This window comes from Phyllobates terribilis, unplaced genomic scaffold, assembly GCF_046119375.1.
Source record: "Phyllobates terribilis strain yellow unplaced genomic scaffold, ASM4611937v1 Scaffold_8__6_contigs__length_399053987, whole genome shotgun sequence".
Taxonomy (NCBI): Eukaryota; Metazoa; Chordata; class Amphibia; order Anura; family Dendrobatidae; genus Phyllobates; species Phyllobates terribilis.
In genome coordinates this window covers 260,877,584-260,901,793 of record NW_027362768.1, presented here as the reverse complement: position 1 = coordinate 260,901,793, position 24,210 = coordinate 260,877,584, and the positions used below count along the sequence as shown (strand labels likewise).

At 45.1% G+C, this 24,210-nt stretch overlaps 1 protein-coding gene across 1 annotated transcript in view; it reads left to right on the top strand.

Annotated features, from left to right (window-relative positions):
* LOC141157209 (cytochrome P450 2D17-like) overlaps window positions 1–24,210 on the top strand; it is a 189,293-nt gene that overhangs the window by 12,914 nt on the left and 152,169 nt on the right. The window contains exons 2-3 of the mRNA XM_073644199.1: window positions 17,258–17,429; window positions 21,486–21,638. Coding sequence (XP_073500300.1) covers window positions 17,258–17,429; window positions 21,486–21,638 — 325 coding nt within the window. The remainder of the gene's footprint in view (window positions 1–17,257; window positions 17,430–21,485; window positions 21,639–24,210) is intronic.

Genomic DNA, 24,210 nt, shown 5'->3' with positions numbered 1-24,210 from the left:
TTTGGATCCACTAGTTCAAATGTATCAGGCTTGCTGCTATGTGGCATCGAATAGTACAAAGAGGAAGGGCCTGTGAACCATGTAGTGTCCTTAAGATGACTGTTTGTGATGGATCTAGTCGCATAGTCTGCAGGATTGTGGTGAGTAGACACGTAGTGCCATTGATTAGGGCAAGTGGATCTTTTTATCCTCAGTACCCGATGGCTAACGTAGACGTTGTGTCTCGTTGCAGATGTAACCCAGTACCACCTTGCTATCCATGTAGAATTTGGTATTTTTGATCTGCAGATTCAACCCATCCGAGATAAGTTCGGCCAACTCAACTGCAAGGATGGCAGCACAGAGTTCCAGTCTGGGTATCGTGTGTTCACGGAGTGGCGCTAGCTTTTTCCGACTCATGACGAACTCGATATGGCTTTGTTCGTTCACGTCTGTGATCTTGAGATACGCTTCTGCTGCGATCGGTTTGACTGATGCACCACAGAAGATACAAAGTCTTTGAGTCTTGATTTCTGTGGATGGCACGAGAGCATAGGGCCATTTCATATGAAGGTCGGTCAAGGCTTTAAGAGACTTCCTCCACTCGGTCCACAAGTCTGCCTTTTCTGCTGGGAGTGGATCCTCCCAATCAAACTTCCCTTGGGTGAAGTCTCTCAGCATCATTTTGCCTTGGATGGTTACTGGAGTTACGAACCCCAAGGGGTCGAACAGGCTATTCACAAAGGGAAGAACTCCTCTGCGCTTGAAGGGTTTTTCGTTTTTGTTGATCTGAAAGGTGAAGGCATCCGTCTTCAAATCCCAAAGCAATCCTAGGCACCGCTGCATGGGAAGGGAGTCGATGCTTAGGTCTAAGTCCTTCAGATCACTGGAATAGTCTTGAGAAGGAAAGACTTCCATCAATTCTCTGCTGTTGGAGGCGATCTTATGTAGCTTCAGGTTAGACAGAGTGAGCATTTCTTGAGCCCTCTTCAGGAGGCTGATTGCAACCTCGTTTGTTGGTGTGGACTTCAGACAGTCGTCAACGTAGAAGTCCTTTTCTATGAAGGATCTGACATCTGATCCGTACCTTTCTTCGCCCGCTTTGGCAGAATTTCGGAGGCCTAAATTGCGACTGCTGGGGAGGGACTGTTCCCGAAGATGTGGACCCTCATCTGGTACTCTGTGATGTCCTTATCGGGGTCGTTATCGCAGTACCAGAAGAACCTCAAGTAGTTTCTGTTTTCCTCCTTGACGAGGAAACAGTGGAATATCTATTGTATGTCAGCCATAAATGCTACCATATCTCTGCGGAAACAAAGTAGCACCTCTAGGAGCCTGTTGTTGAGGTCTGGGCCTGACAGTAGGACATTGTTCAACGAGACGTCTTCACATTTTGCGCTTGAGTCGAATACCACTCTTATCTGACTTGGCTTCTTAGGATGTTCTGCAATATCTTCCCCAGGAAGGTAAAGAAATGTTCCTTCGTCTCAGGCGACTTCCGAAGCTTGTGTCCGAGGGAGATGAATCGACTGTAGACCAGTTCCCTGTTGTTGGGTAGACGTCTTCTCCTTGGTCGGAATCGTAGATGTGCGACCCAACTGTTTGAATTGTCTTTGACTATCTCTCGATCCATGACGTCCAAGAACATCCTGTATTCTATGGACATTGCTGTCTTGTTGTCTTCCATTGTCCTGCGGAAAACTGCACATCCTATGTGGTCTTGTTCACCTTCACAGGCGTGGTCTTCGTTGGAAGGAGATGAGAAAGGGTAATGCAGGGGAGTGCTGCTCGGTAACTCCTTTACCAGCAGACTATTTGGACATGGTTGGAAGAGAGATGGACGTCTATTTTCTAGCGCGCTGGTGAGCATACTGTTGACTGATGTCGGCTTGTGTGCTACTTCTAGACAGATGTCTCCAATTATGACCCAACCAAGGTCAAGCCTCTGTGCGTACAGAGCATTCTGGAAGCCATTGATAGACTTTCAAGACTTGTAGACTCTTAGTATATCTCTCCCCAGGAGTAAAGCTATAGGAGCTTCTGGGTCCAACTCAGGTATCAGGTGAGCTATACGCTTCAGATGGGGGTAATGTATCACCACCTCCGGTGAAGGTATCTCAGACCTGTTGTTGGGAATTTGGTTGCACTCCAGGATGGTCGGTAGTGATAGGCAGGTCTGGCCATCCATGGACTCCACTTTGTATCCGGTAGCTTTCCTCCCCGCCGTCTCAACGGTACCTGAACACGTCTTCAGGGAGTAGGGAGAACCAGGGCCTACAACGCTGAAGTTGTTGAAGAATATTGACTTGGCAAGAGACCTGTTACTTTGGTCGTCCAGGATCGCATATATCTTGATTGCTTTGTCCCTGCGGCCTGCTGGATAGATTCGGACAAGGCAGATTTTTGAACAGGATCTTCCTCCCACGATCCCTCCACAGATCTCTGTACATTTAGAGGTGACCTCGGAGGTGCCTTCGTCAGTGTTCTGTCTTCCATGATGCTTCTCTGGCTGCAACAACACTCAAGGGGGTGGTCCAGGGTGCAAGGTTGTATTGTGGTCCGTGCTGCTGCATTCTGCACATTTCACGCTAGCTTCACAGTTCCTGGCAAGGTGAGAGGTTGTGGCACAACATTTGAAGCAGATGTTATTTTCTTTGAGGAACTCTTTGCAATCCTCATCTGGAGGGGACCTATTCGTCTTGTGAGGAGGACCTGTGGAGGTAATGTTAGTTTTGTGGACTGCCACTGGTGTTCTACTAACTTTGACACTGGGGGCAGTGGGACATGACAAAGTGAAGTTGAAGCTAGGGTCATTTCCGATTTTAGCTTGTTGGGTGGCAAAATCCACAAACACTGTAAAGGGGGGGAACGGTTCGTTATGAGTCTGTTTATAACGCGAACCATATGTGACCCACTTATATCGTAGATTGTCAGGAAATTTCTGAACAATTGGATTGACACCCCTGGGGGTGTCCAGCAATGTCAATACAGGTAAATCTCCTTCCGCCTGAGCCACCTGTAGCTCCGCTAACAAATCGCTTAGTTCCCTGAACCTTTGGTAACCCTTAGACACTATTTTGGGAAAATAATCAATTCTCTTATATAAAGCATTTTCTATTCCTTCTATTGACCCATAACACTAATCAAGTCTTTCCCACACCTTGCGTAGACCTGTGTGTGGATGCTTTATATTAATGTCTCTGATTCTTTTGGCGTGTTCAGCGGACTCGCTTCCAAGGCACTTTACTAGGAGGTCTAACTCCTCGCTGTAAGAAAGGTCCAAACCTCTGATGGTATTCTGGAACAAGGCTCGCCATGACCCATAGTTCTCAGCTCGATCAGTGAACTTTACAAGTCCCTGTGTGATCAGCTCCCGGCAAGCAAGCAGCTTTACAAAGTCTATGGTGGCTTGGTTATTGCTGATACGAGCTGGTGTGTTATAGTCACGTCTAGTGTGTGGTGTATCACCATAACTGTCGGGCGTTTCTGGCTTCGGATAGTCTGTATGATACCTCTCTGGAGAGGAAGGTGTCTCTTTGAGGCGGGACGGGGCTGTACCTTCTGCTCAGCGGAACTGTGGCTGTGGCCGACATTTCCGTGCTGGACGTCTTCTCGTTTGTAGTAGCAACGTTCGGGGTTGGATCGTTGGTAATCTGCATAGACTGGTTGATGTAATGAGTGAGGGCTGACATCTTTTCCGTGATGTCGGTTGACGTACTCTGAGACGCGCTGTATTGGATCCTGCTGATCTAGATCTAGTCCCAGAACATTGCTGCATATCTCATAATCAGGATACTCCATTGCTTCCAAGTACTCTGCCTTGGCTATTGCGGCCGCTGCCTCTCTGTCGATGGCAGGGCTTTCCAGAGACACTCGCAGACGTGCACTCTCTGCTTCTTGCTCTGCTTGTCTCAACATTAATTCCATCTCTTGCGCGGCGAAGGAGGATCTCGCTTTGGCTGCCTCGGCTTCGGCGTGAGCGACTGCAGTAAGCTCTGCTATTGATGACTTGCTAGAGCCTGCTCGTGACCTCATTTTGAGCGAGGATGTAGCGCTTCGAGACATGGCGCGCTTAACTGTAGACTGCTGAATACTTTGGCGGGAAATTGAGTCTATATGCGGACGGGCTTCCACGTGGCGGGAATGGCGTCATGCTTCCTGTGGGGGGAGCTGGGCTCTTGTTTTCTGTGGCTGTATGGCGGCTGCTGTAATGCCCGTATGTGGTGCAGTGTGGGCGTTAGCGGTCCCGTACAGTCTGTTCAACCACCGCCTGTGGCCAGGGTCCATTTTTACTGTTCTGCCTTCCTCCACGTTTGATGCTGTGGGGGATTTAGCATACAGCTTAACCCTCATTCATACCCAATTAAATAGACTGTAGCATTCTGTAATCTTGATTTAATGGTGATGGTATGAACTTGATAGTTGTAAAACTATAACACAATACAGAATGATGACAGTCAGTACTGGGTGCATTAAAGAAACTAGCACTAACATAGTGATAATACAGGTTACAGTAAACTGGAGTAACTGGCATAAAGATCACTGCCACTGGCTCTATTCTATACAGAATGCATCAACCTGAGTACAGTGCAAGAGGCATTAACTAAATGGTGTATCTCAGAGCACAATACACTTCACTTTACAGTATTTCACACAAAACATGTAACTGTATTTGCTCTTACCGGAATCATCTGACAAGAGGAAAGTTGTAGAGCCAGATAAACATCTTATCTGCTTCCCTGAAAGCCCTGGAAGACTGATTACAGGAACTCTTTCTTCCTGAGGAAGGAGGGGGGCGGTCACTCTGCACACATTATTCTTAAAGGGGACAGACTCTTGTGACTATAAGAGTATTACTAGATGATGGGCAGCTTCTAAACAACTTAAACAGACAACTGGTGACCTTTACAGGTCGCAACTAGAATAACTCTATTAACATTCCCTTAGCTGCTCATGAGTAGACAGAACAGGGCTTGTATTGTTACTTCGAGTGTAACTTCAACAAGCAAGTTGAAAAAAAAACCTTAACCTGTTGGAATTTTGCAATTTTCTTGTCATGCTTGCAATACCCTAGGGGTCGAAATGTGACCCTGTTCAGTGGTAATGCGTTGCAATACAGCAGCTATACATAGCAATGTTTTGGGGCGCGACTTTTGTCACAGGCAAAGTCACTGTGTAGCCCTAACTTTACTATGAACACATTGGAAAACCAAAATGAATCATAAAGATTGTAAGTGTAATACAGTATGTCTAGAGTTTAGAATACAACTATCAGGAGTTATTATTATGAAGATCTGAGGTTGTGGGTTGTAATAATCACCTAGGCAGGTTAACAATGCAACTATTTTTTATTCCTTACATCCATGGTTTTACAACAACTCTAGGTATATGGCCAAAATACATTGCCCCCAGTCCACAAGATCCCCTCCATGGGCCGGTGGTTCCACTGCTTTTGTACCAGGCGATACTCACTGTTTCCCAACTTTTGGTTGGCTCACAGATTTTGTATCTCCAGCCAGTATAGTCTGTAGTCACAGTCCACACTCCTCCAGACGACGGATAAATGATAGAAGCACAGGTGTCCAGTAGCAACAGTCCTTACGAAAGTTCATCAAATCCAGATGACATATCATCCTCCCAGGGATCAGCCCCCTGAATGGGCAGAAGTGTTCACACCCTACCCCAAAGCTAACTGTGCATTGGTGTATGCATTTGTTATCAGGTGGAACCCATTACCTGGGACTGCATATGAAACCCCTTGTGGTGACCGCTCCATTGCATCCACCATCCCCATCCACACAATGGGACTAGTGGCTGGGAGAACAATGGATTGAGGCCCCTGAGATACTAATGAGATTAATGGAATGATTGCTTTATATTTACCTTTAGCAATTTCCTATCTGGCCTTATGTATATTTAAGATCCAACCAGTACGTCTTCCTTTGCTTTCTGTCACTGAATGGAAACATTGATTCCTGAGGCTGAACTGATGAGCAAGCAAATCTCTGATAAAACAGAGCATGCAAATCTCTAAAACACAACAATAAGATTGACTTAACCGGTGCTCCGTGCTGGAAAAAGTCTGCTTCTCTTAAAGCCGCGGAATCTGCTCTACATCCTTTGGTCCAATAGTCTTAGAACAAGGCCAGCTTCTCAAAATTATTAACTGTAAAATGATGGTTATAATATTCTGTCCAGGTTCCTCCAGCTTCATGAAAAAAATCTCAGAAAATCTCAGTGCAATGGCAGGTTACCTCAGTCTTCGGCACAGTCCTTAGTTCTGTCAGCTGTTGATTGTCCGCATCCAGCTCCTCTGCCTGTCAGCTGGTTGTCCTATGTGCCCAGTGATATCTGCAGTTTTCCTCAGTGTATAGCACAGGCACACAGGACATTCAGCTGACAGGGCAGAAGGAGCTCAGTAATATCAGCAGTTCTCCTGCCCTGTCAGCTGGCTCCTCCTGCTCAGTGACAGTGGCACCTCTCAGTGTTCTGTCAGCTGCTGGCTCATTATACACCCTGCTAATATTGGAGACAGATATGACTTAGACAGATATTTATAGATAGAAATGTATATCTATCTATATCTCTATCAAGCTCTCTAGACCGTCTATCTATCTCCATATATCATCTCTTAATGTGTATATATATATATATATATATATATATATATATATATATATATATATATATATATATATATATATATATATATATATATATATATATATATATATTACATACATATCTATAATATAACGGGAGATGCATGTCTCTGTCTGAAGCCTTTATAGACTCCGCAAGCGCGACACGCCTGCACAGTCTGACTCAAGACAGAAGACCGCATCCAGCCGTTACAGATAAGAGGAGTGTATGGTGCCGGAGATCGCGGTATGCGTAGACACTGAACGCATACCGCAATCTCCGGCGCCATACTTACATACTTACCTGACCGGGAGGAGCGTTGCCGTGGCGCCTCTCTTCATCAGGGGGCAAGGAGTGAGGCGTCGGATCGGCGCATGCGCATAGCGCTATCCGGCACAATTTTACTGAAGATATATTTGCAGTGTGTCTTCAGCCAAATGGCACCAGACAGTGCGGTATGGGCACGCGCGTACTCCGTCGCAATACTCCTCCCCCGGCCTCTGGCAGAGCAGGACACCGCAGCGCTGGAGCACAGGGAAGAAAGGTGAGTATAAGTGTTTATTTTTTTATATGTGAGTGCAGCGTGAAAGGGATGAGGGATGCCATACATACCAGGATTGGGGGCTGAGGGGGCCACACATACAAGGATTTTGAGGTGAGGGGGCCACACATACCAGGATTGGGGGGATGAAGGGTACCAAACATACCAGGATTGGGGGGTGAGGGTACCATACATACCAGGATTGTGGGGTGAGAGGACCATGCATACCAGGATGAGGGGTACCACACATACCAGGATTGGGGGATGAGGGGCCATGCATACCAGGATTGGAGGGTGAGGGGACCATGCATACCAGGATTGGGGGTTGAGGGGACAATGCATACCGGGATTTGGAGGGTGAAGGGACCATGCATACCAGAATAGGGATGAGGGATACCATACATACCAGGATAGAAATGCGGGGCACCATGCATACCAGGATGAGGGATGGGGTGCCATGTATACCAGGATGAAGGGTACCATGCATACCAGAATAAGGATGAGGGGTGCCATGCATACTAGGACGAGGGATTGGGTGCCATACATACTAGGTTTCTGGGATGAGGAGGCCATACATACCTGAATTTGGATGAGGGGAGCCATGCATACCAGGATGAGGGATACCATACATACCAGGATAGGGATGAGGGATGGGGTACCATGCATACCAGGATAGGGATTAGGAGTACCATACATACCAGGATTGGGGGGTGAGAGGACCATGCATACCAGGATGAGGGGTACCACGCATATCAGGATTGCGGGGTGAGGGGATCATGCATACCAGGATGAGGGGTACCACACATACCATGATTGCGGGGTGAGGGGACCATGCATACCAGGATTGGGATGAGGGGTGCCATGCATACTAGGTTTCTGGGATGAGGAGGCCATACATACCAGAATAGGGATGAAGGGTGCCATGCATACCAGGATGAGGGATACCATACATACCAGGATAGGGATGAGGGATGGGGTACCATGCATACCAGGATGAGGGGTACCACGCATACTAGGATTGCGGGGTGAGGTGACCATGCATACCAGGTTGAGGAGTACCACACATACCAGGATTGAGGGGTAAGGGGACCATGCATACCAGGATGAGGGGTACAACACATATCAGGATTGGGGGGTGAGGGGACCATGCATACCAGGATTGGGGGGTGAGGGAACCATGCATACCAGGATTGGGGGGTGAGGGCTACCTCATATATCAGAATTGCGGGGTTAGGTGACCATACATACCAGGATTGGGGGTGAGGGGTACCACGCATACCAAGATTGCAGGGTGAGGGGATCATGCATACCAGGATGAGGGGTACCACAAATGCCATGATTGGGGTTGAGGGGACCATGCATACCAGGATTGGGATCAGGGGTGCCATGCATACCAGGATGAGGGATACTATACATACCAGAATAGGGATGAGGGATGGGGTACCATGCATACCAGGATAGGGATGAGGAGTACCACAGGATTTGGGGGGGGTGAGAGGACCATGCATACCAGGATGAGGGGTACCACACATACCAGGATTGGGGGGTGAGGGGACCATGGATACCAGGATTGGAGGCTGAGGGGACCATGCATACCAGGATTGGGGGGTGAGGGGACCATGGATACCAGGATTGGAGGGTGAGGGGACCATGCATACCAGGATTGGGGGGTGAGGGGTACCACACATACCAGGATTCGGGGGTGAGGGGACCATGCATACCAGGATGAGGGTTACCACACATACCAGGATTGGGGGGTGAGGTGACCATGCATACCAGGATTGGGGGTGAGTGGTACCACACATACCAGGATTGGGGGGTGAGGGAACCATGCATACCAGGATGAGGGGTACCACACATACCAGTATTGGGGGGTGAGGTGAAAAATGCATACCAGGATTGGAGGGTGAGGGGTACCACACATACCAGGATTGCGGGGTGAGGTTACCATGCATACCAGGATTTGGGGGTGAGGGGATTATGCATACCAGGATGAGAGGTACCACACAAACCAGGATTGGGGGGTGAGGGGTGCCATGCATACCAGAATAGGGATGAGGGGTACCATACATACCAGGATAGGAATGCTGAGTACCATGCATACCAGGGTGAGGGAAGGGGTGCCTTGCATACCAAGATGAGGGGAACCATGCATACTAGAATAGGGATGAGGGGTGCCATGCATACTAGGATGAGGGATTATGTGCCATGCATACCAGGTTTCTGGAATGAGGAGGCCATACATACCAGAATTGGGATGAGGGGTGCCATGCATACCAGGATGAGGGGTACCATACATACCAGGATAGGGATGAGGGGTACCATGCATACCAGAATAGGGATGAGGGGTACCATACATACCAGGATATGAATGCGGGGTACCATGCATACCAGGATGGGAGATGGGGTGCCATGCATACCAGGATGAGGGGTACCATGTATACCAGGATTGGGGATGAGGGGCCCATGCATACCAGGATTGGGGTTGAGGAGTGCCATGCATACCAGGATAGGGATGAGGAGTGCCATGCATACTAGAATTGGGGATGACCTATTTGGTGTCTTGAGGTACTGCATGTAAATCCAATCAGTGGATTACTACATTCCTCTTTCCATCCAGTTTGCTGCAGAAATCTGGGAGGTGATGAGAGCACTGGACAGTGCTTTCATGGGCGATACCACTTTGTAAATATTTTTCCCAGCAATATGCGCTCCTGAAGGATGATGATGGAACTTGATATTCGGATTCAAAGATAATTTTTATTTCAAACTAAAATACAACCGGTTTCGACTTCTTTGAGTCTTCCTCAGGTATAACATCATGCATATAAACAGATCTATCTACAGACATCTGTATGAAAGTCATTTAGTATATGGGTTTTGTTAGATTCCTCAGAGTGCAAAATCCTTCATATCTGAGTACAGTATCTGTGTGTGTCTGAAAAACAGATCTTTCAGTCCCCACCCAAAATGACAAGCAGGGATATCTGCTATAAAATGTGTGTAGATAGATCTGTTTATATGCATGATATTATACCTGAGGAAGGCTCAAAGAAGTCGAAACCGGTTGTATTTTAGTTTGAAATAAAAATTATCTTTGAATCCGAATATCAAGTTCCATCATCATCCTTTAGGAGCGCATATTGCTGGGAAAAACATTTACAAACTTAATTCATGTTGAAGCCCCTTTCTTGGATTACCTATCTATGCTAACTTCCATGGTAGCTGCTGATATTTAATGAATTTCTCTGTGCCAACATTACTTTAAGCCTATGGAACTTAGGCTCCCTCTTGTGGAATAGTCTGGTACTGCCAGTTGATGGAGTTAATTCAGCATTGTTGCCCCTTGTTTTAGTGTTCTTTATTAGTGATGAGCAAACACGCTCATCACTGCGCGGTAGTCGCCCGAGTATCACTGTGCTCGATGAGCTCAGCGCTCGACAAGTATTTCCGGGTTGCTCGGGCGGGAACTTGGGTCCCCTCCCTGCATGTTTGGCTCTCTTTAGAGAGGCAATGAACATGCAGGGATTGCCTGCCATGCACTGTAATGCTGTAGCCATGTTGGTTGTGGGCATTACAGTGATTGGCTGGCCGCACAGCATCATCAGGTGTATATATGAAAATTGTACATTCACACTGAAGGCATCAAAACTATGAATTAACACATGTGGAATTATATACTTAACAAAAAAGTGTGAAACAACTGTAAATATGTCTTATATTCTAGGTTCTTTAAAGTAGCCACCTTTTGCTTTGATGACTGCTTTGCACACTCTTGGCATTCTCTTAATGAGCTTCAAGAGGTAGTCACTGGAAATGATCTTCCAACAATCTTGAAGGAGTTCCCAGAGATGCTTAGCACTTGTTAGCCCTTTTACCTTCACTCTGCGGTCCGGCTCACCCCAAACCATCTCGATTGGGTTCAGGTCTGGTGACTATGGAGGCCAGGTCATCTGGCGTAGCACCCCATCACTCTCCTTCTTGGTCAAATAGCCCTTACACAGCCTGGAGGTGTGTTTGGGGTCATTGTCCTGTTGAAAAATAATTGATGGTACAACTAAATGCAAACCGGATGGAATTGCATGCCACTGCAAGATGTTGTGGTAGCCATGCTGGTTCAGTATGCCTTCAATTTTGAATAAATCCCCAACAGTGTCACCAGAAAAGCACCCCCACACCATCACACCTCCTCCTCCATGCTTCACAGTGGGAACCAGGCATGTAGAGTCCATCCGTTCACCTTTTCTGCGTCGCACAAAGACACGGTGGTTGGAACCAAAGATCTCAAATTTGGACTCATCAGACCAAAGCACAGATTTCCACTGGTCTAATGTCCATTCCTTGGGTTATTTAGCCCAAACAAGTCTCTTCTACTTGTTGCCTGACCTTAGCAGTGGTTTCCTAGCAGCTATTTTACCATGAAGGCCTGCTGCACAAAGTCTCCTCTTAACAGTTGTTGTAGAGATGTGTCTGCTGCTAGAACTCTGTGTGGCATTGACCTGGTCTCTAATCTGAGCTGCTGTTAACCTACAATTTCTGAGGCTGATGACTCGGATAAACTTATCCTCAGAACCAGAGGTGACTCTTGGTCTTCCTTTCCTGGGGCGGTCCTCAAGTGAGCCAGTTTCTTTGTAGTGCTTGATTGTTTTTGCAACTGCTCTTGGGGATACTTTCTGAGTTTGCCCAATTTTTCAGACTGACTGACCTTAATTTCTTTAAGTAATGATGGCTACTCGTTTTTCTTTACTTAGCTGCTTTTTTCTTGCCATAATACAAATTCTAACAGTCTATTTAGTAGGATTATCAGCTGTGCATCCACCTGACTTCTGCACAACACAACTGATGGTCCCAACCCCATTTATAAGGCAAGAAATCCCAGTTATTAAACCTGACAGGGCACACCTGTGAAGTGAAAACCATTTCCGGTGACTACCTCTTGAAGCTCATCAAGAGAATGCCAAGAGTGTGCAAAGCAGTCATCAAAGCAAAAGGTGGCTACTTTAAAGAACCAAGAATATAAGACATATTTTCAGTTGTTTCACACTTTTTTGTTAAGTATATAATTCCACATGTGTTAATTCATAGTTTTGATGCCTTCAGTGTGAATGTACAATTTTCATAGTCATGAAAATACAGAAAAATCTTTAAATGAGAAGGTGTGTCCAAACTTTTGGTCTGTACTGTATATATATATATACACTAGCTATTGAACCTGCTCTACGCCCGGGTGGCGAGCATTTTTATTGGTATATGGTCTCCGATGCTGGTATGTGCTGCCCCCATCCTGGTATTTGTGTTGCTCTCATCCTGTCCCCACCATCCTATCCCGGTATGCATGGCACCCCTCCCTTATCCCCATCCTGGTATGCATGGCACCCCTCCTCCCTATCCAGGAATGCATGGCACCCCTCACCCCCAATCCTGGTATGTATGGCACCCCTCACCCCCAATTCTGATATGCATGGCATCTCTCATCCCCAATCCTGGTATGCATGGCACACCTCAATCCCAATGCTGGAAGGCATGGTACCCCTCATCCCCAATCCTGGTATGCGTGGCACCCCTCATCCCCAATCCTGGTATGTGTGGTACTCCTCATCCCTATCCTGGTATGCATGGTACCCATCATCCCTCATCCCTTTCCTGGTATGTATGGTATCCCTCATCCTGTTATGCATGGGCCCCTCACCCACATGCTGGTAGGCATGGCACCCCTCACCCCCATCCTGGTATGCATGGCTCCCTCATCCCCAATCCTGGTATGCATGCCTCCCTCATCCCCAATCCTGCTATGCATGGCTCCCTCATCCCCAATCCTGGTATGTGTGGTTTTCCTCATCCCTATCCTGGTATGAATGGTACCCCATCACTCATCCCTATCCTGATTTGTATGGTATCCCTCATCCTGGCATGCATGGGCCCCTCATCCACATCCTGGTATGCATTGTATCCCTCACCCCCATCCTGGTATGCATGGCTCTCTCATCCCCAATCCTGGTATATATGGCTCCCTCATCCCTAATCCTGGTATACATGGCTCCCTCATCCCCAATCCTGGTATGCATGGCTCCCTCATCCCCAATCCTGGTATGCATGGCTCCCTCATCCCCAATCCTGGTATGCATGGCACCCCTCATCTCCAATCCTGGTATGCATGGCACCCCTCATCCCCAATCCTGGTATGCATGGCACCCCTCATCCCCAATCCTGGTATGCATGGCACCCCTCATCTCCAATCCTGGTATGCATGGCACCCCTCATCCCCAATCCTGGTATGCATGACACCCCTCATCCCCAATCCTGGTATGCATGGCACCCCTCATCCCCAATCCTGGTATGCATGGCACCCCTCATCTCCAATCCTGGTATGCATGGCACCCCTCATCCCCAATCCTGGTATGCATGGCTCCCTCATCCCCAATCCTGGTATACATGGCTCCCCAATCCTGGTATGCATGGCTCCCTCATCTCCAATCCTGGTATGCATGGCACCCCTCACCCCCCAATCCTGGTATGCATGGTCCCCTCACCCCCCCAATCCTGGTATGCATGGTCCCCTCACCCCCCAATCCTGGTATGCATGGTCCCCTCACCCCCCAATCCTGCTATGCGTTGTCCCCTCACCCCCCAATCCTGGTATGTGTGGCCCCCTCACACCTCAATCCTGGTATGCATGGTCCCCTCACCCCACAATCCTGGTATGTGTGGCCCCCTAATCCCTTTCACGCTGTATACACATACAAAAAAATAAACACTTATCCTCACCTTTCTTCTCTGTGCTCCAGCGCTTCTGCGCCCTGTTCTGCCGGAGGCCGGGGGAGGAGTGCGGTGCCGGAACACTGCGCTGTCCGGCGCCATTTTGCTGCAATTGTGTCTTCAGTAAAATGCCGCCGGATAGCAGTATGCGCATGCGCCGATCCGACACCTCACTCCTGCTCCGGTCTCCGGCGAGGAGAGAGGCGCTGCGGCAACGCTCCTCCCGGTCAGGTATGTAAGTATGGCGCCGGAGATCGCGGTATGCGTTCAGTGACTACGCATACCGCGATCTCCGGTGCCATACACTCCTCTTACCTGTAACGGCTGGATGCGGTCTTCTGCCTGGAGCCAGACTGCGCGTCATGCATACGCAGTCTATAAAGGCTTCAGACAGAGACACGCTTAGCCAATTATATTATAGATATATATACACTGCTCAAACAACAGAATATAACTTAAAGTAAATCAAACTTCTGTGAAATCAAACTGTCCACTTAGGAAGCAACACTGATTGACAATCAATTTCACATGCTGTTGTGCAAGTGGAATAGACAATAGATGGAAATTATTGGCAATTATCAAGACACACTCAATAAAGGAGTGGTTCTGCAGGTGGGGATTACAGACCACATCTCAGTACCAATGCTTTCTGGCTGATGTTTTGGTCACTTTTGAATGTTGGTTGTGCTTTCACACTCGTGGTAGCATGAGACGGGCTCTACAATCCACAGAAGTTGCTCAGGTAGTGCAGCTCATCCTGGATGGCACATCAATGATAGCTGTGGCAAGAACGTTTGCTGTGTCTGTCAGCGTAGTGTCCAGAGGCTGGAGACGCTACCAGGAGACGTGCCAGTACACCAAGAGACGTGGAGGGCGCCATAGGAAGGCAACAACCCAGCAGCAGGACCGCTACCTCCGCTTTTGTGCAAGGAGGAACAGGAGGAGCACTGCCAGAGCCCTGCAAAATGATCTCCAGCAGGCCACAAATGTGCATGTGTCTGCACAAATGGTTAGAAACCAACTCCATGAGGGCGGTATGAGGGCCCGATGTCCACAGATGGGGGCTGTGCTCACAGCCAAACACCGTGCAGGACGCTTGGCATTTGCCACAGAACACCAGGATTGGCAAAGTCACCACTGGCGCCCTGTGCTCTTCACAGATGAAAGCAGGTTCACACTGAGCACATGTGACAGACGTGACAGAGTCTAGAGACGCTGTGGAGAGCGATCTGCTGCCTGCAACATCCCTCAGCATGACTGCTTTGGTAGTGGGTCAGTAATGGTGTGGGGTGGCATTTCTTTGGAGGGCCGCACAGCCCTCCATGTGCTCGCCAGAGGTAGCCTGACTGCCGTTAGGTACCAAGATGATATCCTCAGACCCCTTGTGAGACCATACGTTGGTGCGGTTGGCTCTGGGTTGGTTCCTCTTAATTCAGGACAATGCCAGACCTTATGTGGCTGGAGAGTGTCAGCAGTTCCTGCAAGATGAAGGCATTGAAGCTATGGACTGGCCTGCTCTTTCCCCAACGTCATGTTGCACCACAGACTGTCCAGGAGTTGGCGGATGCTTTAGTCCAGCTCTGGGAGGAGATCCCACAGGAGACCACCTGCAACCTCATCAGGAGCATGCCCAGGCGTTGTAGGGAGGTCATACAAGCACGTGGTGGCCACACACAATACTGAGCCTCATTTTGACTTGTTTTAAGGACATTACAACAAAGTTGGATCAGCCTGTAGTGTGTTTTTCCACTTTAATTTTGGGGGTGACTCCAAATCCAGTCCCCCATTGGTTAATAAATTTGATTTCCATTGATGATTTTTGTGTGATTTTGTTGTCAGCACATTCAGCTTTGTACAGAACAAAGTCTTCAATGACAATATTTCATTCATTCAGATCTAGGATGTGTTATTTGAGTGTTCCCTTTATTTTTTTTAGCAGTATATATATATATATATATATATATATATATATATATATATATATATATATCTATCTGTATCCCATCTTGGTATATGTCCCCCATTCTGCCGCTGTTCTTCATTGTATAGAAGAAGAAACCTTATACACATGACATATGAACTATGGTAACGTAAAATATAGCATTTATTAAAGAATTGGATAAAATACATATACAAAATACATATCTGGACAAAGGAAAAAGAACATACATAGAAAGGTCAGACTCAGGGGAATACAAGCAGTATGTGAATCAATACAACATCCCTGCACTGCCCTATTGCAAAAGTGCTATGGATAGCTTAATATCAGCAAATCTATACCTCAAAGTGCAGTTAGTTATATGGAATTACTGCTTAGCGCAGAGAGAGAAAATATCAGACAATATCTATATAAAGTGCTACGTGCCAATGCTCCATACTGATTATACTCTCAAAGCAACAGTATGCATGTTATCTTATGGGAGATTATTGGTAAATGTCTCTGACATCCCACCTATCAAAGTGAAAAAACCTTGCACAGTAATAAGAAGTCCAATCAAGGCATGCAATAAGGATGTATAATGATAATTTGAGCTCACCCCTGTGTGCTGACCAGGTCCGACGCGCGTTTCGCCGCTGGCTTTGACGAGGAACCATTATACTCGCCAGGGGTGTACATAGAAGTCGTGAGGCTCTGTTAAAAAAGTATAACGCATCCCCATAGTCCTCCATATAGTATAATGCATCCCATAGTCCTTTATATAATGTGCTGAACAGCTCATAGTCATCCTTTTAGTATAATGCACATCCCGTAGTCATCCATACAGAATAATGCACCCCATAATCATCCATGTAGTACAATGCACATCCCATAGTCATCTATAAAGTATAATGCACCCCATAGTCATCCCATAAAGTATTATGCACCCCATAGTCATCCGTAGTACTATGACCACTGATTTTTAAAAAAATAAATACGCTCATTTCCTTTGCTCCCCCGCTGCACGCTTCAAATGCCATAAACTGCCAACTACATACACTGATGACCAGCTGGAACTTCTATACACTTTTTTGAAAGACCAATTGTCCTAATATTTATGGGGGGCACAGAGATGTCTATGGACCACTCTTCTTTTCTCTGATATGGAAGCCTATTGTAAAAGATTTTGCATTTTTATATGCTTAATAATATATTATAGAGAAAATAAAGACAAAAAGAAAAAGGAAAAATCAGTAAGCAGAGAATCTGTTATATAAAATAGGTAATACTGATTGTAATGATTAACAGATTGTAGATATATTTTAAAATATGAATGACCTAGCTGACACCTCCGCATTATTTCTTGGATTTATTTGATGAAAAACATTCGGTATTTCCTTCCAAAAACATATTTTTAACAGGTGAGAAAAGAGTTTGGGAATGTATTTAGTCTGCAGTACTTTTGGAAGAAAATGGTTGTACTCAATGGATTTGAACTGGTGAAGGAAGCTCTGATGAACAGGTCTGAAGACTCAGCAGATCATCCTCGATTTCCCATATATGAAACAGTAGGATATGTTGGAGACACCAAAGGTAATGTGCTACTGTTTTTATAAAGTTTGTGCTGTATGACAGTTATGATGTGCTGTTTGCATGACTTCAAATCGGTTTACCATCACCACAGCTCATTCTTGATGTTGCTGCGGGGCTCTATGGATTCAACTTAAACCCCTGATGTGTATATTATATATATTATTAATGAAAAATAGAGTGGGAAAAGTTTAGTGCAACTTGTAAATTGAATAAAAAATGAATGTTATGTGATAAACATTGGTGTTCAGGCCAAAGTTTCAGGAATCCAAAGTATTAAATTATGTAATGTAAAAGTAAATTACACAATCTAACACACATTGGGCATAGTTCATAAAATAGTGTGATTTCCATAAATGAAGCGTCTAGGACCCACTGCACTTCGTTTACATAATGGACAGAATAGATAAAGGAAGTAATGGGGCCCACTCCATCCTGATCTCCAAAGATTAGGGCGTTGATCACTTCCTCCTGTAACTATAGGTACGATGTACCAGTCTGGCCTGCATATCGTGATAGCACATAAGCATTGTACATTGCCATTTGTATGATGTGCACGGCCTGCTTCTTCTACCACACATTGGCCTTTCTCATGGCACTGTATGGCTACAGGACTTGATCAGAGAGATCAACTCCCCCATGTTCTTGTTTTACCCCAGTACACAGCGTGGTTTGTGGACCTGTGTAGAGGTAATTTGTACAGTGGTGGGGGTGCTTCCATCACCCATATGGTGGTTAAGAAAAGGACATCCCTCTTCTTCTTGACCACCAGCGTGTTGTCGCTACATTGAGCTCTGCTCTTAACCTTTCTGAGAAGCTGCCCAATTAGCATCTTAAGGAGGCCTCTCTGATTTTTGCGGATAGTACCGCATGCTGTGGTAGCTCGCGCAGATAAGGACTTGAAGAGTGGGATGCTGGTATAAAAGTTATCTACGTAGGAGGTGATAACCTTGATCCAGCAGTGGTGCACCAAATCCCACCCAATTTTCCCACTCCCTGTGAGGTCAGGAGGAAATTCAGGGGGTTCAATCTGGGTGTCCTTCCCTTCATAAATTCCAAATCTATGGGTGTACCCTGAGGTACTCTCACACAGTTTGTAGAGCTTAATTCTTTACCTGGCCCTCTTAGTGGGCAGGTATTGTTGGAATTTGAGCCTCCCCTTGAAATGTATTAGGGACTCATTCACGCAGATGTCCCTTTGGGGAGCGTACACCTCAGCAAACTTGTTGCTGAAATGATCAAAGACCAGCAGACGGTCTAGGTTAGGGTCATCTTGGGCAGGACATTATGCATTATAGTTGTAATGCAAACATTTTTGGATTGCCTCCAATCGTTTACAGGTCATAGCCATGTGGAACACTGGACTGTTGTATAAAACGTCAATACTCCAATATTGCTAAAGTTCTGGCTCCTTCACTAACCGCATGTGAAGGACCAGACCTCAAAACATCATCATTTCTACTGCGACTACAGGAGTCAAGTTAAAAAATGCTGGTTTTGTGCATAAAATTGCAGTGCATGCAAATTTGTTTGGTCCATTATGAGGCTTACAAAATCCTCATAGAAAAAGACTTTGAAAAAGTCCATTTCTGTGAGGCCAGTGGTGTCAAATTTGATTCCTGATTGCTCCACAAAATCAGAGGCTCATAATCTTTGGGGGAGGGGGGGTCTATATTGGGTCAGTAACGGGGGGTGCTGGTTAATTTACTGTCCTGGGATGTCTGCGTGGAGGTTCAGTATCACTTGAGGAAGTTCAGGAGGAAAAATAAAGGGTGGTGGAATCCTCTCTGTCACTGTCAGTGTCAGAGGCAAGGAAGGCGCATTCCTCCTCCGCTGAATTCTGGGTTTGGGAGGAGCAGGACAAAATTTTTTGACATATGCAGTGTTTGTGTGTGTACCAAATTTTATTCAGGTGTGTGTGAGTTCTTGGTGTAAACCTTTTTTTATTTAGATGGAAAAAAATGAAGAAAGGAATCTGAAAAGAAAAAGTTAAAAAAAAAAAAAGAATACAAACATTTGGTAAAATAAAAAACAAACTTAATACACGGACATCAGTTTAAAAAAAAATACTGAGCACCTGCCACTGACACTAACCCTGACTATATTCAGTAAAAAATACTGTAGTAGACACCTATTACTATGAAATATATTTTTACTGTCTCTAATCTAGTCTTATCAACTAAACTATTTTTTTTATTCTTTTATTCACACACCAAAAAAGTCAACAACCGTCGGTTGATCACTGATGTGCATCACTGATCGGCGCTCGATGGCTGTAGGATGGACGCATGGATGTGATTTTTTTTCCACGCTATCTGACACTAACCCTAACTCAATTCAGTAAAAAATACTTTAGTAGGCAACAATTACTACAATATAATTTTATTGTTCCTAATTTAGGCCTATCAACTAATCTAAATTATTGTTTTATTCTCTTTTCACACAAAAATAAACCAAACCAACAACCGGAGATTGATCACTAAAAAGCGTCAATGATTAGCGCTCGACAGCTGTAAGATGGATGCATGGATGTGATTGTTTTTTCCATGCTATCTGACACTAACCCTAACTCAATTCAGTAAAAAATCCAGAAAAACAGTGAGCACAAGTGCAGATCAGTGATTTGCATCACTGATCAGTGCTCAGCGGCTGCAGGACGCACGAAAAGAAAAAACTGCCAAAAATCACACGATCAAGTACTAATCAGTGCTCGGCAGCAGAGAGGGGGTGTGGAGGAGTAGAAAGGGGTAAAAAGGGGGGAAAAAGGGAGAGAGGGATTGGGGTGGATTAGGAAAGATCAGGAATGCATCAGGAGGAGGGCTCAGGAATATTTTCTTTTTTCAGCAGCAGGAACACCAGCAGTGATGACACAGGCTTGAAAAAGTCTGTGGCACCACAGGGCCCAGCACAGCATGGCAGATCAGCACAATGACCGCTCTGCAATGTCTCCAAGCTGGAATGAGGAAGTCTTGACGCTTAGGCTATGTGCCCACGTTGCAGAAATGAGGCAGAAAATTTCTGCTTCATTTCTGCATGTCCTTTCCCGGAAAAACGCTTGCGGAATTTGGCAAGTGTTTTTCGCGCGTTTATGATGCGTTTAGGACATGCGGAATTGCCTTGCGTTTTTTATTGCATTGACAAGGCAATTCCGCATGCGTAAACGCAAAATTAATGGACATGCTGCAGATTTTTGAGCGCATCAAAAACGCTGCGGAAAAATCCACAGCATGGGCATAGAAATTGCGGATTCTCATTGGGGACCATGGGGGGCGGATTACCAAGCGTTTCGCAAGCATTTATGCTGCGGAAATTCCGCAGCATATACGCTTGTAAAACGCTACGTGGGCACATGCCCTTATTATGTTGTCAGACCGCGTCTCTGCACTCTGATTGGTGCAATCGATGTCATCGTCTGATTGCACCAACCAGAGTTGGCCCTGGTGACGCCGTGGTTGCTAGACTCAAGCCTATGATCGGTGCTCTTACAGCACCAATCATAGGCTGGACTTCACTGTTTCAGGCAATCTGATTGCCTTAAACACTGAGAAATACTATGATTGGCTGTTCAGAATTGAACAACCAATCACAGCTATCGTAGTTATTGGGGGAGATGACGACAGGATGACGACTCCATGTGTCTGCTGTAATAATCAGCAGGCACCTTAATGCGATCACCATGACTGCGGTCGCGTTGCCGCATTAAAGATATAACGTATCCATACGTCCAAGGTCGTGAAGGGGTTAAATTGTCAGAAATTAGGAAAAATATTCAGAAAATAAAATGATTTCTGTAAACACATGTACACAGTGACTGCCCGAGTCTACAAATATTTTCCTAATCACATTTACATGTTTACAGTGCATGTATCCACATAATAATTCCCTAACATCAGTTGGTGTTGGTGAAAGCTTAGTGCCAATATTATCACACCAGAATGATCATCAATTACGTTCTCTAAAAACATTTAACTTTTATTCTGGAATAAATCAAGTTGGTCGATATGCGAAATAATTAAAAATTATACTTATTGCTTTGATAATAAACATTTTATATGTTAGGCATAGTATTGGCCCATTATGGGAGATCATGGAAAGAACAAAGAAGGTTTACACTGACAGCACTTAGAAACTTTGGGATGGGCAAGAAATCCCTGGAGGAGAGAGTGACAGAAGAAGCAATGTTCCTTTGTTCAGAATTTAAATCTCAAAAAGGTGAGTTACAGAAGTTTATGTTGACACTGTAATAGGTTTATATTACCTGTTACTTACAGTTGTGCTCAAAAGTTTACATGCCCTAGTAGAATTTTTCCTTTCTTGGCATTGTTTGAGAGAATATGAATGATAACAAAAAAAACATTTTCCCCACTTATGTTATTGTTTGGGTGAAACCATTTATTGTCAAACTACTGTGTTTTCTCTTTTTAAATCTTAATGACAACCAAAAACATCCAAATGACCCTGATCAAAAGTTCACATACCCCAGTTCTTAAACCGTGTATAGCCCCCTCTAACATCAATGACAGATTGAAGTCTTCTGTGGTAGTTGTGGATGAGGTTCTTTATTTTCTTAGATGGTAAAGTTGCCCATTCTTCTCGGCAAAAAGCCTCCAGTTCCTGTAAATTCCTGGGCTGTCTAGCATGAACTGCGTGCTTGAGATCTCCCCAGAGTGGCTCAATGATATTCAGGTCAGGAGACTGAGATGGCCACTCCAGAACCTTCACTTTGTTCTGCTGCAGCCAATGACAGGTCGACTTGGCCTTGTGTTTTGGATCGTTGTCATGTTGGAACATCCAAGTACGTCCCATGCGCAGCTTCTGGGCTGATGAGTGCGAATTTGCTACCAGTATTTGTTTATAACGTGCTGCATTCATCTTTTCTTCAACTTTTACCAAGTTTCCTGTGCCTCTGTAAGACACACATCTCCAAAATATCAGCGATCCACCTCCATGCTTTACAGTAGGAATGGTGTTCCTTTCATCATAGGCCTTGTTGACCTCTCTCCAAATGTAACGTTTATGTCATCACTCCACATTACCTTGTTCCAGAAGTTTTGAGGCTTGTCTCTGAACTGTTTGGCGTATTGTAGGCGAGATACTTTGTGGCATTTGCGCAGTGATGGTTTTCGTCTGGCGACTTGATCATGCAGTCCATTTTTCTTCAAGTGCCTCCTTATTGTGCATGTTGAAACAGTCACACCACTAGTTTTCAGAGAGTCCTGAATTTCAGCTGATGTTATTTGTGTGTTTTTCTTTGCATCCCGATCAATTTTCCTGACAGTTGTGGCCGAAATTTTTGTTGGTCTACCTGACCGTGGTTTGGTTTTTACAGAACCCCTGATTTTCCATTTGTTAATCACAGTTTGAGCGCTGCTGACTGACATTATCAATTCCTTGGATATCTTTTTGTATCCTTTTCCTGTGTTATTCAGTTGAACTACCTTTTCCGGAAGATCCGTTGACAATTCTTTTGCTTTCCCCATGACTCACAATCCAGAAATATCAGTGGCTGGATGAAATATGCAAGAGTCTCTCTGGATCCCAGAAACTCACTCAGCTTTTATTCACACACACTGATTACAAGCAAACAGGTCACAGGCGAGGTTGTTACCTTTAGTAGCCATTAAAACCCATTTGTGTCAAATTCTGTGCATGTTATCAGGCCAAAATCACCAGGGTATGTGAACTTTTGATCAGGGTCATTTGGATGTTTTTGGTTGTCATTAAGATTTAAAAAGAGAAAACACAGTAGTTTGACAATAAATGGCTTTACCCAACCAATAACCATGAATGGAGAAAAAGTTTTTTTTTGTTATTATATTCTCTGAAACAAGGCCAAGAAAGGAAAAATTCTGCCGGGGTATGTAAACTTTTGAGCACAACTGTAAATAAAAAATCTACAGCTGATATGTGCAAATATATAAACATTATTCTTGCTCACTGGAGAATTTTTTCATTTAGAGAATGTGGAGTTTAAAATGGAATCTGTATTACAGCAGTACAATCTCAATAGCCTCATATGAGTTAAAAAGAACCTGTCAGCACAATTTTGTAATGTAAAGTAAAAACATGGCTGTAATGCCGCTATAGTACTGATTATATTAATACCTTTGGTAAAGAAATGCACTTTTTTCTTCTTCTTTAATCACCAAGTGAACTTTTATTCTAATTAGATTTTGGTGCACACGGACAAGACTGTACACTGGGTCTTCTCCTCCCTGGCAGTGATTAATCAGCCCATCTGCCTACCTCTGCTCTGTGAATGAACTGCCTCCTCTGTTTGAATGACAGGTCACTGCTGAGATTTCAAAGACTAGAGGCAGATGAAGGGACTCTGGAATCACAGGGAGGGGAAGACCCAGTGTACAGTCCGGCCCCCTCTAATTAGCAGAAAACTTCAAATGGTGATTAAAAAAGAGCAACAAAGCAGATTTCATCACCAAAGGTATCAATTTAATCAGCATTACAGCGCCATTACATCAATGTCTTTATTTCACATTAATTCATGCTAACAGGTTCTCTATAAATATTGCTTTGTAATTAAAAATTTGATAATGGTGAAACACAGATACAAGACATTTTCATAGATTTGCTGATCTCTAATTGTCAAACACCTAAGAGTACACCAGTATTAATCAGGTGGCGTGTTGGATTCAAACACTCCTGATTCACTTAGAGGCATATACCACTTAATTAATCAGGAGCACCTGACATGTGGCGTGTTCCTCCATGTACCTCAGCACAAATCCTACTACAGTCAGACATTGGAGTAAGATTTCTGGTGTAA